The 14471-nt window shown below is 41.8% G+C and overlaps 1 protein-coding gene across 1 annotated transcript in view; it reads left to right on the forward strand.

The window, feature by feature from the left end:
- Syne2 (spectrin repeat containing nuclear envelope protein 2) overlaps positions 1-14471 on the forward strand; it is a 276157-nt gene that overhangs the window by 93004 nt on the left and 168682 nt on the right. The window contains exons 19-28 of the mRNA XM_090344255.1: positions 1205-1366; positions 2449-2607; positions 3330-3503; positions 6016-6150; positions 7219-7377; positions 8684-8895; positions 9012-9084; positions 10477-10577; positions 10847-10973; positions 12680-12837. Of these exons, the coding sequence (XP_090200381.1) occupies positions 1205-1366; positions 2449-2607; positions 3330-3503; positions 6016-6150; positions 7219-7377; positions 8684-8895; positions 9012-9084; positions 10477-10577; positions 10847-10973; positions 12680-12837 (1460 nt within the window). The remainder of the gene's footprint in view (positions 1-1204; positions 1367-2448; positions 2608-3329; positions 3504-6015; positions 6151-7218; positions 7378-8683; positions 8896-9011; positions 9085-10476; positions 10578-10846; positions 10974-12679; positions 12838-14471) is intronic.

Here is a 14471-nt window from a genome sequence, read left to right on the forward strand (position 1 = left end):
TTATTAAAGTGGACAGTTTCGAAGACTAGAATAACATGTTAAGATTCTGGAAAAAGAACAAACTATCATTAAGTTAAAAACCAAGCATGCATATGATTTCAGAAATTTTCTTTTGCAAAATAGCAACCTGTGCAGTTAAAGCTGCAGATCATTCAACTGGCTTGGCAAGGTGCCCTGCTGGAATGCTGGCATCTCTAGCTGAAAAGACCTGTGGGCAAGAACATGGCATGATCCTTGCATGGCACAGCACTTGCCTACCTGAAGGAAGCTCCATGTTGCATCCCTAGCACTACAGTAAAGCAGAACAGAACAAAGCCAAACAAGCTTGATAAGGAAAAAATCTGGAAAGATCTGAATTTGTGTACTACACCTCAAAAGATAAATTCCATCCCCTTTTTTTGTTGATCATGGGGCTTGAACTCAGGGCCTGGGTGCTGTCCCTGAGCTCTTTTGCTGAAGTCTAGTACTCTACCACTCTGAGCCACACTTCCACTTCCTATTTCAAAGGATAACAGCATTTAAATATGGTCCTATTAAAATCAACTTTGAGAGATTGTGTTTATCTTGTAAAACTAATAGCACACATCGTTGCCTATGGAATATTAAAACTATTATTAATGGGAAAAGATTTAGTGGTTTTGAAATTTGTTCATGAATCTCTCTTTTTTAATGTGCTGATAACTGGGGCTTGAGCTCAGTGCTTAGGTGGTATTTCTTAGTGTTTTCACTGGTGTTGGTGTTCTACCACTTGAGCCACACTCCACATACACCTACAGGTACACATGCACAAGCAGATAACTGAACAGTCCTTGAATTTGTGAATACATATGCTATTGTATCATATTATTAATATTGCCCAGACTAGATCTGTTATTAAAATACAGTTATATGCTACATAATGAGGTTTTATTCATTGGTGGACCCAATATATTACCCTGGCTATACCACACACAGAGCCTACACATGTGGTGGGCAGTGCTGCGGGGTTTGTCTATGTCCTTTGTGATGCCTACACAGAGGCAGAATCAACTCATTATTTGGAGAATGCATTTCTCGAAAGACACCACTGCCATTCAGTGAGGGCCACTGGCTAGGTGCTGAATTAGCAGTCTTGTGTCAAGGTGCTGGGTACTTTTCAGAATGGAAGGTTATATGTATGTCTTAAGTGCTGGTATTTCCTCAGTGGTAACTTTTGATGTTGTAGGCTGTGGAAGAATATGAAGAGTGCACAGAAGAATTTAAAGTGAGGGAAGAGGTTGAAAAACTCGTTGGACAGGTGGAAATCTGGGAGTCAGAAACCAACTCCATTTTGAAGCTTCTGAGACATCAGGATGATGTGGACAGCTCCAAGGAGGGGTCCTTACAGGTATGTGTACAAAACATCCATGCTTGAAGACTTATATGTGCACACATTTTAAAGTGAATTAAACATTTTAAAGTACTTATCAACCTACATTTAAAAATTTTTTTAATTGAGAGTTTAAAAAATGGCATGGCTTTCCCCTCTCCCTCCTCTTTTCCCTCTCCCCTCTTCTGCCCTCTTCCCTCCCTTCCCCTCTCTTCCTCTTCATTCCCTTCCCACCCCTATGTTGCCTTCCCTTTCCTGCTTCTTCCTTCCTTCCTTCTCCCCCTCCTCTCCTTTCCTTTTCTCTCTCTCCCTCCCTCCCTTCTCTTCTCTTTTTTCTCTCTTCCTTTTCACCGTCCATCTTCATCTTCTCTTTCCCCAAAAGCCCCTCTGTACCCACACAGAAGATGAATTATCCTGGATCCTTTTTTGTGTATGCAGTACTATAATTTTACATAGAGCTTTCTGATCTATTTGGAATTGATTTTGAGTATGTCACATAAAGCACGGCTTAAGAAAATATTTTCCAGTAGCTGCTTTCTCTAATAACATTTACTGAATTTTCCTCTGTAGTAGTTTGACTTAGAACAACTTCATTTGAAGATGTGTACCTTGGGGCCAGGAGTTTGGCTTAGTGGTAGAGTGCTTGCCTAGCATGCATGAAGACCCGGGTTCAATTCCTCGGTACCACATACATACAGAAAAGCCAGAAGTTGTGCTGAGGCTCAAAGGATAGAGCTCTAGACTTGAGAAAGTCCAAGGACAGTGCTCAAGCCCTGGGCTCAAACCCAGGACTGGCAAAAAAAAAAAATGTGTTTCTCTCTTCTCGATTTACTATCTTTATACATATTGTATTACTTCTAGTTTTTATTTTATTGAAGCATTTCCTATATGAAGCATGATCCATAAATGACAGGGACGTCAGAAAGTGACTATTAAAATCAAATTTCAAAATATACTTTTAATGTAAACTTTCCAGAATACAAATTTATCTCATTCTAGATTAATTACTATCACCTTGTGGTTTCCTGGGGGCACTGTTAAAAGTTAATATAGAGAATATAATATGTTTACTGTAATCTCTCTCCAATTTCTTTGACCAGCATCTTATTGCTAAAGGATCTATGTATGAAGAGCTGCTGGCTAGAACCAAAGATACTTTACAAATGAATATTCAGAAAATTTCAAGCCAGGAGTCACTTCAGTACCTTCTCACAGCTGAGCTTCAGGCAAAGATCCAAGAAACTAATGAGAAAATCCAGGTCTGTCTTTAAAACTCCTTATTTAATCAATTTAGTTTTAGCAGCAAGTAATCAGAAAGTGAGTGTGAAAGTGGGCTGTTGGTCCTTAAACTTTGAAACGTTTTATAAGATATTGCATTTTATTTATTTGTAATTTAAAGCATATTTGTATGTGTGTACACATATGCACACATACATGTATCATCTGGCAGTAAGGCTTGAACTCAGGGCCTCTCACTCTTGCTTGGCTATTGGCTTATGACTGGTGCTTTACCTTGAGCCATACCTCCACTTCCAGATATTTACTGATTAATTGGACATAAAGATTTCTGTCAGGGCTGGCTTTGAACTTCCATCCTCAGAACTCTGCCTCCTGAGTAGTTAGGATTACATATGTAAGTTACCAGCATTCAGCTTCTCTATTTCCTCAAAGAAAATCCTGGTTAACTTACAAATCAACTATGAGGTTAGACCATGTGTTAGAGACTTTTTTTTGTCGGCCATGGGGCTTGAACCCTGGGTCTGGGCACTGTCCCTGAGCTCTTCAGCTCAAGGCTAGCACCCTACCCCTTGAGCCACAGTGCCACTTCCAGTTTTCTGGTGGTTAATTGAAGATAAGAGTCTCATGGACTTTAGTGCCCAGGCTGGCTTTGAACCACAATCCTCACATCTCAGCCTCCTGAGTAGCTAGGATTACAGGCATGAGCCACCACGCCCAGCTGAGAAAAATTTTGCCTTCACAGATCACTATGGTAGAACTTGAGGCACTGTTGACGAACTCAGTTAATGTGTCACCAGAACTGGATGTCAACTTGCAGATGGAGGAGATGCAGAAGGAACTGGAGTCATGGGTTTTCAGAGCTGAGCAGTTACTTGAGCAAAGAGGAAGCCCCGGTGGGCTTGTTCCAAAATACAAGGTAGGAGATTTCTCCACTGTCCTAAAGGGTGTAGTTCTCATTCGCAACTAAAGTCTCATCTTATCTGAAATCCACTCCATAATCATATTTACTATTACTATTACGTGAAATGTTACCCTTAACACTACTGAAAATACTCAATTGAATAACATTTTAGGGCCAGGAGCGTGGCCAAGTGGTAGAGTGCTTGCCTAGCATGCATGAAGCCCTGGGTTTGATTCCTCAGTACCACATACATAGAAAAAGCTGGAAGTGGCATTGTGACACGGTGGCAGAGTGCTAGTCTTGAGCAAAAAGTGTCCAAGAACAGTGCCTAGGCACTGAGTTCCAGCCCCAGGACTGGAAAAAAATATTTTAATTAAATTTTACTGTAAAAGCATTGATTGTACTTGATAATATTATATAATTAGCTCCGTTGAGAGTTGAGCAGAAATGTAATTTCTCCTCACTGCTGTAATCTTACCTATTCAGGAGACTGAGATCTGTGAGGATTGAGGTTTGAAGCCAACTGGGAACAAAAAGTCCCTGACACTGTATGTATGTGCATGTGTATGCACACGTGCACGGAAGTTCAAGCTTCGTACTTGACTTCACGTCCAAGCCTGATCCTCTACTACTTGAGCCACGCCTCTGTTTTGGCTTTTTGGTGGTTAATTGGAGATGAGTCTCATGGACTTTTTGCCGGTTTGGCTTTGAACTGTCCATGATCTCAGCACCAGAGTTGAATTAGGATTAGGATGAACATGAGACTTGGATGAGCCAGGATTACCAGCGTGAGCTGCCAGTGCTTGGTTCCAGAGAGTCGCTGGTTTTCACATGGTACCAAGTGCCTGTGAACATTTAAAGCAGAGGGAACTGGAGTTTCTAACCATGGACACACTGGGGAGGTGTGTGGACACAGGGTCTTGTTTTCATTCATTCTCCAACATGGATCACACTGAGTTAATACTTTAGTGAACTCTGGGTATGGAGGGAGGTGAAAATGCTGCCATCTCCTATTCTCCCATTCTTTATCTGGCATCCTTAAGGACATCCTTTTGCATTCATATTCTGGCTTTCATCCCTCTAAAGCTAGCAATACTTTTTCCTCTCTTCCTCCCCTGTCCTCTCTCCCTCAATCCTCCCTTTCCCCCTCTTCTCTTCTTTTTCCTCCCCTTCCATCTCTTCTCCTCTATCTCTGTCTCTGTCTTCCTCCCTCCTTTCTAGTGCTCGACCATTTGAGCCACATCTCCTCTTCTACCGTGTGTGTGTGTGTGTGTGTGTGTGTGTGTGTGTGTGTGTGTTGTGTGTGTATGTGGTTAGAGATCAGGCTTTATTGCTTGGGTTGGCTTTGAACCACAATCTTCTATCTCAGTCTCCTGAGCTTGTTGATATGAGCCACCAGTGCCTGGATAGAAATTCTTCCTTTTTGACTCTAGCATTTAGTAATGTGCAGCCATTTTCACAGCAGAAGCAAGAATCATGTTCAACATCCCTGGGACATGGTGGGAGCACAGCGGTGGGAGCTGATTCTGTGCTAGCATCTAGATGTTTGGGGATTTCCCAGGTCACAAATCTAGTAATTTTCAAAGATACCTTGGGAAGGGTGAAGCAAAAGTTGCTTCTTATAGTAATGAATGAATGCATGAACCAATTTTTTCCATCCTGCTTCATTGTCTTCTCCACCAGAATTTCTTCTATCTTCTGTCTCAACATATGTTCCATAGATAACAATCTACTTTTGTCAGTTGCTAATTTATGCCAGCTAGGTCTCTGCTGTTGTACAGCAGATCAGGAAAGGTGCAGATGTGTTTCTGGCCAGGGTGTCCCATCTCTGTCTACTGTGTTCTTTCCCCAGAGCAAGACTGATCAGGACTGATCGTGTAGTGGGCCCTGGGGAATGGGTGACATGGAAAGATTCCATCTTTGCTGCGTAATGGTACTTATTCATAATATGAAATCCTACTGCAAGCTTGTATAGTTGAGGATCAGATCTCTACTCATGCTTGAGTCTGCTTCATGTTGTATTGCTTGTATGTTTGGTTGCTCAATATTTTAAAACTTGAAAAGTAGTTTGTGAATTATTTACAAATAAAGTAACAGAAACCTACTGGGATATGAAGTTATCAAGAGCATAACTATTTGGGGATAATATATATTTTCTCTTTCTTTTCAGAAGAATTCAAGAGGTACAAAGATCCTTCTGAATAACACATATTCTTCCTGTTGGGTTTTCTGACACAGGATCTTTCTTACCCTGTTCTTCATGCTGACTTCAAACTTGTCATTCTTCCTCCTCAGTCTCTTAAGTGCTGGAATGATAGACATGTGCCACTACACTCCTCTCAAATTAATAACTATTTTGTTTTCAAGAGACACAAAAGGGAGAATAACCTTGCTCAAAGAGATGTCTTCTGTGAATCATCAAGTCAGCATCAGAGAGTCCTTTTGGTTCTGCTAGAGACATAGCAATAGTTTTGAAGGTTTTAATTGGATTTTCACATTCTATGCTTTTAAATTTTTTTCCCCTCAGGAAGCAATGCAAATCTTTAATACTAACAGTCTCTCCAAGTACTTGAGAGCTATTGAAGCACTCAAACACAGCGCCCCTGAGGATGTAAAGATGTCCCTGGAGGAGAAGAGTAGAGATGCTTGTGCCAAATGGCAGGTGAGAGCATGCCTGCATATGTGGCCTTACATCTGTGCCCTCACCCCAGGCCCTTGTGTCACCCTGTGCTTCCCTCACCTGCTCTGCATTCCATATGGACTGACCCCTGCAGGGACTGGTTCCAGGCTGAGATCTGAGGATTGTCTGGGTAGGAAAGTCCATGAGACTTTTATCTCCAATTAATCATCAGAAAAACAGGAATGGAGCTGTGGCTTAAGTGGTAGAGTTCCAGCTTTGAGCAAAAGAGTTCAGGGACAGCACTCATGCCCTGAGTTCAAGCCCCATGACAAACAGCAACAAAAAAGAAAACCACACAGCACGTTTTATAGTTTCCTGGTTAGCTCCAGAATTTTGTAATGAAGTAGGTATAGGGCTTTGAGGACAGACAAACATAGATTTAGCATCTGTGACCCTGAGCAGGTGATGTGAGTTTTAAGAACTTCACTGATTATAATAGAAGGGTCTCAGATTATGTCAGGATGGTTGAAATAATTTGCATAAAGCATCTACTACAGAGATGTGTTCAATACATGCTAGCCAATAATGTAAATGTATGCATATTATATTGAATCTTTGTAAACTTCTGTCTTTGGATTCCACATCTGTGGATTCAGCCAAGGATGGAGCCAAAATATTCAAGAAGGAAAATTGCATCTGATTGCTCCAGAGGCATTGTACTCATAATTGATATGGTGAATTGAAACCCATTTGTGAAATTACCTAACACTTGTAGTTATTAGAAAGGAGGATCTGGTATGTTCTAACACTTTTTTTGTTTGTTGTGGGGCTTGAACTCAGGGCCTCGGTGCTGTCCCTGAGCTCTTTGTGCTCAAGGCTAACACTCTGCCACTTGAAACCACAACTCCACTTCTGGTTTTTGAATGGTTAATTTGAGATAAGAGTTTCATTGGGGACTTTATATCAGCCTCGAGGTGTGGGCCACTGCTTTCTGGCTTAACACATTTTTCAAAACGATACATGGGTGGTCACAATATTGTTTAAACTTGTTTCTTTTCTTTTGGTAATTACAGTTTGTGGTTTCTGTAATTAATATGTTTTTTTTAACAGTCTCTTCATCATGAGATTTCTTTGTATATTCAGCAATTAAGAATAGATATTGAAAAAGGAAAGCTTAATGACAATATTGCAAAACTTGAAAAGCAACTGAATAAAGAAAAGAAACTTATTCGTAGACGAAGGATCAAGGGTCTCATCCAGCAACATGAGGTAAAAAACGAAACCTGTGGCCCCCACAACTTTCTCATTAGTTTTTACATTTATCTTACATTGTTCTGTATATCTCTAGCTTAAGATTAGATCTACTCTTAAAATTGCTTCACGCCCTCTCATTCCCTAAGGACTGTCACTTACATGACTCTACCTGTAACCAGAAGTGAAAAAAATGAATCAGTTAATAATTCATAAGGTCATGATTCCCACTTAGTGCTGGGGCGTGAACACAGAGCCTTTCACATGCTAAGCAAGCCCTCTGCTGTGGTGCTTTGCTCCCTGCCCTTGAATTCCCTTGATACATCTCAGTGACCTCAGTCCTGAGATCTGCTCACCCTGGTTGTCATCTACTGTGAAATCCAGATGTGTTTGTCAGGATACAGTGTCCTCAACAGCATAGCTTTGGTGAGACTGAGAGCATAAGGATAGAAAGCAATTTAGGAGCAGGTCTAAAGTTCTTTTTTAGGTGCCATCCTGTCCCATTGCTTTTTATGTATTGGATGGAATAGTTCCTCTTTTCATTTCTCTTACACTGTCTGCAGCCATGGCTTCCCCCAAATCAGTCTGCCTTAAATAGATATGTATGTATATATTATAACACACACACACACACACACACACACAGAGGCTAAGTAGAGGAATCTTGCTTTTTATAGTCTTCAAAACCAACCCTTTATCGTCTATTACCATAATGTTTTCATTTTCTTGTGGTGTGGGGAATGTCTTGGTCTCCCTTGTGGTGGTGCTGAGTTCTTATACAAGGCTCCTCTGCAGGGGTCCAAGTCTTTACCTCCAGAGCCGAGTGCAGTCTTCCTCCCAAGTGGTCAGGGACTCAAATACAGTGTGTCTGAAGCTCATCCTATCATTTCCCTCACTAACTGCTCCCTTCTCTATTGTGCATTCTGGTATGAAAGACATGGCTCTCACAACCTCCTAGCTCTCCTCCTTTCTTCCCACTGGGCCTTTGTGGAGTTACCTACCAGATATCTGGTTCTCTCCAGAACAACTGCTTTCTGGCTTTTTTTGTGTCTGCATCATTTTCTACCATAAGAGCTGTTCTTTTGAACCACAGATATTATGTGTATGTGTGTGTGCCTGCTCGCGCATGCGTGTGTGTGTGCATGCGTGTGTGTGAGCACGCGCGCTCAGTTGGTGGAGCAGTAGCCAATGCGCGAAAGCAGCAGATACCAAGTTTGAGTCCTGGTCTTGGACCTAAAACAAAAGGTCACACATTGGAGAATTTCTGATCCTTAGGAGTCATTGTGTCCCCCTACCTGCAGCCAATGCCAACTTACTTTTTTAGGCTTACTTTTCTGAAGAAAGCCTTGAGTGCCAGCTACATCAACACGTGGCTGTGCTGAGGGCCTTGTGCGAGGAGCTCGCTCCAGAGCAGGAGCAATCAGAGGTGAAGAAAGCACTCGAAGCTTATGAACAGAAAACAGACAGGCTTCTGCACAGTGCTTCTGAGGTCCACAAGATATTGCAGTCCTTGTCTGGAAGCATGTCAGAAAGGCCGTGAGTACTTCCTAAGTTGAGCTACATGTGAGCAATTGGTACTAGGTAGCATTTATATTCCTTTGGGTTTCGTAATTCCCACTCTATTTTAATATGCAGTCTCTATTTATTCCTAGGGAGAGCGTGACCTCAACAGACAGTGTCACTAGTGAGACACCATTTGAAGCAGATCAGCCAACAACAGAAAAGGTGTGCACTGTGGATAATGCGCTTCAGAAGGAAAATCAAGCCTGGTATCAGTAGCTCAAGACTGTAAACCTAGCTACTCAAGGATGGGAGCTTGGCCTAGTGGTAGAGTGCTTGCCTAGCATGCACTAAGATCTGGGTTTGATTCCTTGGTACCACATACACAGAAAAAAGCTGAAAGTGGTGCTGTGGTCAAGTGATAGAGCTCTAGCCTTGAGAAAGCCCAAGGACGGTGTTCAGGCCCTGAGTTCAAGGCCCAGGAATGGCAAAACAAAACACAACAAACAAAAAAACCCTTAGCTATTCAAGAGGCTGAGATCTGAGGATCACAGTTCAAAGTCAGCCCAGGCAGATGTTCATCTCCAGTGAACTCACCAAAAAGCTGAATGTGGAGTTGTGGTTCAAGTGGTGGAATGCTAGTGTCGGGTGACAAAGTTAAGGGACAGCACCTAGACCCTGAATTCAAGTTCTAATACCAGGAAGGAAAAAAAAGTAAATTCCATGTAAAAGTTAGCAAGGTGGAGATGAGGATGCAGACAAACAACACAGGATAAAGATTACTAATCTGTGCCTTTTACAGGCTGAGCTTGTTCTACACAGATACCTCCTTTCTATTATGGTACGGCCAGCTCCTCATCTTTGGTCCAGTCATAATCATGATTGAATATTCTGAATCCTTACCATTAGGTCAACTAGTATTTATTATGTATCATATCCCAGCCTGCCAGGCAGAACCTTTGGGGTGGGGGGGGAATCAAAACAAAACAAAACACAAAACCCTTTGATTTTAGAGGTTTGCGTCTCCATGATTGGCTCCTGTCTGAGTTTTAGGGGGCAGTCCCAGAAACCGAACTGAGGGTGTCTTGCTTGCTAGGCAGGCTCTGTCTCACGTGAGCCACATCCCTGGTACTTGTATTTTTAAACTCCTTGTGGAGGCTGATTGTGTTCTCCATTATTTGGGGTGGGTCCTGAAATCAGGGCTTGGGCCCTGTCCTTGCATCTTTGTGCTCAAGGCAAGTGCTCTACCACTCGAGCCACAGCTCTGCTTTCAGCTTCTTAGTGGTTAATGGAAGATAAGGGTCTCATGAACTCTCTTGTCTGGTCTAGTTTTGAATTTTGATCTTCAGATCTCAGCCTCTTGAGTAGCTAGAATTACAGGTGTGAGCCACTAATGCTTGGGCTTAGCAGCTTTTTCTTTGTTTGTTTCTAATTAGAAGGTGACACTCAAATCTGTTCTGTCCTGTGGTCTCTGAATTAAGAAATTATATGTCTCCTGGTTTGAGATGCAAAGAATTAGAGATAATATCTTTCAGCATAACATATATAGCTTTTCCAGACTCTTTGTTTCAGATAAGATGTAGGATATTAAATTTACCATTTTGTAAATTTGTTTAGGAAATGGAACCCATTATGAATTTCAGTCTGGAGTCAGAGATACAAGAAGCTAGCTCCATGGAGCAGCATGAGAGTATATCCATAGGTGACGTACAAGAGAGGTAAATGGATTTTATGAAACAACCAGGGGAGGAGAGGGAGGGGAAGGGGAGAGGAGACAGGAATGGGGGAAGTAAAACAACTAAATATCTTTCATCAGTTAGAGCCTGTTTATAGGTAAGATCAGTTTTACTCTTGTGTCTTATTTTTTTATATGTGGCTCTGTGGATTAACCAGAAATTCTTTAAAACTTCCTTATGCACAGTAATACAAATGTATCTTCACTTTTTTTGGTTGAAATTAAGGAATGTTGCCTTTAATTTTTTCTCAGGTATGATACACAGAAAGAAAACTTTGAAGCACATCTGCAAAATGCCGAACTCAGGATATCTTCTGAACTTTGCACTGAAGAGAGAGGGAGCAGTGCCTGTCTTCAGAGGAAGCTGAGCGAGTTACAGGTGAGCCCCAAACCATTATTGCATAGTTGTCTCTCTGATTAGAAAATAATTCTACCTTGCATGTGTAGATGTCACATACACAAGATGGTTTCCAGAAATTCTTTTCCTTAGATTGCAGTTCATTTCCTCTACCTTCTCCTCCTCCTCCTCCTCCTCCTCCTCCTCCTCCTCCTCCTCCTCCTCCTCTTCCTCTTCCTTCTTCTCCTCTTCTCCTCCTTTTTCTCTTCTCACTCTCCCCCTTTTTCTGTTTCTCTTCCCCTTTTCACTTTCTACCCATTTCCTTCCTTTTTCATAGCACTGGAACTTTAACTCAGAACAGATGCTCAACTGCTGAGTAGTGCCTCCAGTCTAGATTTCATTTCTCAGAGACACCTCTTTTGTGGTCTGTTTTCAAGTACCAAATACAGGAAAGATACTTTGGCTCAGGATCCTAATTTATTGTATATGCTCTACATGATCACTACTGCTACTGCACATATTGTGGCATATAGTTTTTAATTGTGTTTTGGACTTCAGATGAACTGGTCAGAAACAATGCATTTGAAGGCAATTCAGGGTGATCCTGGGATGCTCCAAATGGAAGAACTAGTTTCCCATGTATGATAACACACACAGTAACGGTGATCCAAGGATTGGTAAGGATCTGAGGATTCAGTCCAGGGCCAGGGAAGTCAGCAAGACTCTTATATCCATCTAGTTAACTACTAAGAGCCTGGAAGAGGAGCTGTGGCTCAAGGGGTAGAGTGCAAGCCTTGAGCAGAAAAAGCTAACGGACAGTGTACAGGCCCTAAGTTCAAGACCTGGGGTGAACGTGCTCTCCCTCCCTCCCTCCCTCCCTCCCTCCCTCCCTCCCTCCCTCCCTCCCTCCCTCCCTCCCTTCCTCCCTCCCTTCCTCCCTCCCTTCCTCCCTTCCTTCCTCCCTTCCTTCCTCCCTCCCTCCCCCCGATCCCCCTTCCACCCTCCCTCCCTCCCCCCTCTCTACCTCCTTTCTCCCTCTCCCTCTCTTCTCTTTGTCCCTCTCTTCTCTCTCTCCCTCTCTCTGTCTCTCTCCCCCTCCCTGTCCCTCTTTCCCTCTCTCCCCCCTCCCTCTTCCTCCCTCCCTCTCTTAGATGCACACACACACACACACACACACACACACACACACACACACACACACACACACGCATTTCCTGCCTGGAAAATGGAATATCTGTGCTCACATCAATGTGTCTCTCTATCCTGGGGGATGTGAGTTTGGATACCTTTAAAAGCCACATCACCATCTTTCCTAATTTCTTTAGTGGGTCACTGTTCTTTATAAAATAGTTCACGTGTCCAGTATTATAAAGTAGCTCATATCTACATATGTTATATATTCATATATATAATGTAATAAATATATATTAGTCCATTGGGGCCTAGGCTCTGCTCCTGAGCTCTTTTCAAGGGTAGCACTTTGAGCCACAGTTCCACTTCTTATTTTCTGGTTTTTAATGAATAAGAATCTCATGGACTTTCTTGCCCAGGGTGGCTTTGAACTGTGATCTTCAGATCTTAGCATCCTGAGTAGCTAAGATTACAGGTGTGAGCCACCAGTGCTTCCACATTTTCATGTGGAAATAAGAGTTTTCTTTCATTGGTGGTAATTGTCTTGCTTGGCAAGAAAAGAAATAATTGTGCCTTCGATTCGTTAGTTCATAGATCAACTTATGTGTTTCCTCTAGGTCTTAAAAATGGAAACTGATGCTCAGTGGAAGGAGTTTGAAGTCACTTCTCTGATGTTAGAAAGGACAGTGAGTGATGAAGAGAAGGCTGAGATAATAAAGGCAAGAGATAGTTTAAAGGAAAAAGAAAACGATCTTCAGACATCTCTTCATACCAGGTATAGTTCTGAGCTTTATTAACCGTGATGTTAATAAACCTGCTAGAATTTCAAAGGTCATGTCTAAGCTAATACTATACTAAGGGTTATTTAGTCATTGCAGCCATAAGAGAGGTTAACATTAACATTAACATTACTGATAGCTTTCTGTCTCTGTTACAAATACCTGACATAAATGAACATAAGAAGGGAGAGGATTTATTTTTGGTTCCCAAGTTCTGAGGCTTTGGTCCATGATTCCTTGGCCTTGTTATTTTGGGTCTATGCACAGTATCTCATGACAGCAAGAGACCTGGTAGCTGGGAAATGAATAGATACACAGTGGCTGGGGTCCCCTTTAATCCCCCCCCCCACTCCCGCTCAGAGTTACACTCCCAATGACGTTTTTTTTGCTAATCCTGGGCCTTGAACTCAGGGTCTGGACATTATCCCTGAGCTTCTTTTAGCTCAAGGCTAGTAGTACTCTACCACTTGAGCCACAGAGCCATTTCTGACTTTTCCTGAGTAGTTCATTGGAGATAAGAGTTTCATAGACTTTCCTGGCTTCACACTATGATCCTCAGATCTCAGCCTCTTGAGTAGCTAGGAGTACAGGTATGAGCCACGGGAGCTGGGCTTCCGTGACCTAACTTCCTACCACAGCTTCCCACCTGCTAAAGGTCCCAGGACCTCCCCCAAACCAGCAAGACTCAGCATTCATGTGACTTAGCCATAGCTACATGCTGCAGTATGCTGTCAGTGGAGTCCATTTATTGTAGTAGGTGATAATGTTGTAATATGGATATATAATAACCATATTAAAATAATTACAGGAATTGTGAGTCATCTACTCAGAGTCCAATAGCATTCAGGATTTTTAAAAATATTTTCAAAGAAAATATATTTATCAAAATGAACTCCAGGAAACGAAAACAAGAGGTTGTTTTTCTTTGTTGTTGATTTGTTTTCTTTTCTTTTTTTTTTTCACTCTGTCTTTGAAAGGGTAAGGCTAGATTCAGAAATGGGGGACAGAGGGTGAACAAATGGAGCAGTGCTACAAAATGAGTTCTATAACCTGTGGGGGTGGGGCAGGAGGGAAAATCTGGGAGAAAGTTAGGGAAGTGGCTATATTGTCAGAAAAGAAATGCACTCTACCTGACTTACATAATTGTAACCCCGCTGTACATTACCATTACCTTTATTATACTTTCTTTTTTTAAAAAAGTATATTATAGAGAGAAATTAAAAAGAACAGGAAATGCTTTCAGTATATTTAGCAATGGTTTGTCTTTCTGTGTGCATAAGAGCTATTTAAGATCTAGCTGTCAGGAGTATTCTCAAAGTGAAACAAAAAGCATAAATAATGACATTCTAAGAGCCAAAGTGGGCTAGGGCTATAAAAGTGACTGTCTGAAGCAAAGGACAGATGGACAGGGCAAAAGCCTTGGCTATAACAAACAACTCATTTTTTATATTGAAATTTAAAAAATTTTATACCCAATATACATTATGTATTATAGATTATATGGTGTATATGTGTGTGTCCACCAGTATGGGGCTTGAACTCAGGGCCTTTTGTTCTCACTTGACATTTTCACTCAGGACTGGTGCTCTACCACTTAAGCCACACCTCTAGTTTTTTTGCTGGTTAGTTG

The sequence above is a fragment of the Megascapheus bottae genome, chromosome 14 (genome assembly GCF_031878675.1).
Source record: "Megascapheus bottae isolate mThoBot1 chromosome 14, mThoBot2.hap1, whole genome shotgun sequence".
Lineage (NCBI taxonomy): Eukaryota > Metazoa > Chordata > Mammalia > Rodentia > Geomyidae > Megascapheus > Megascapheus bottae.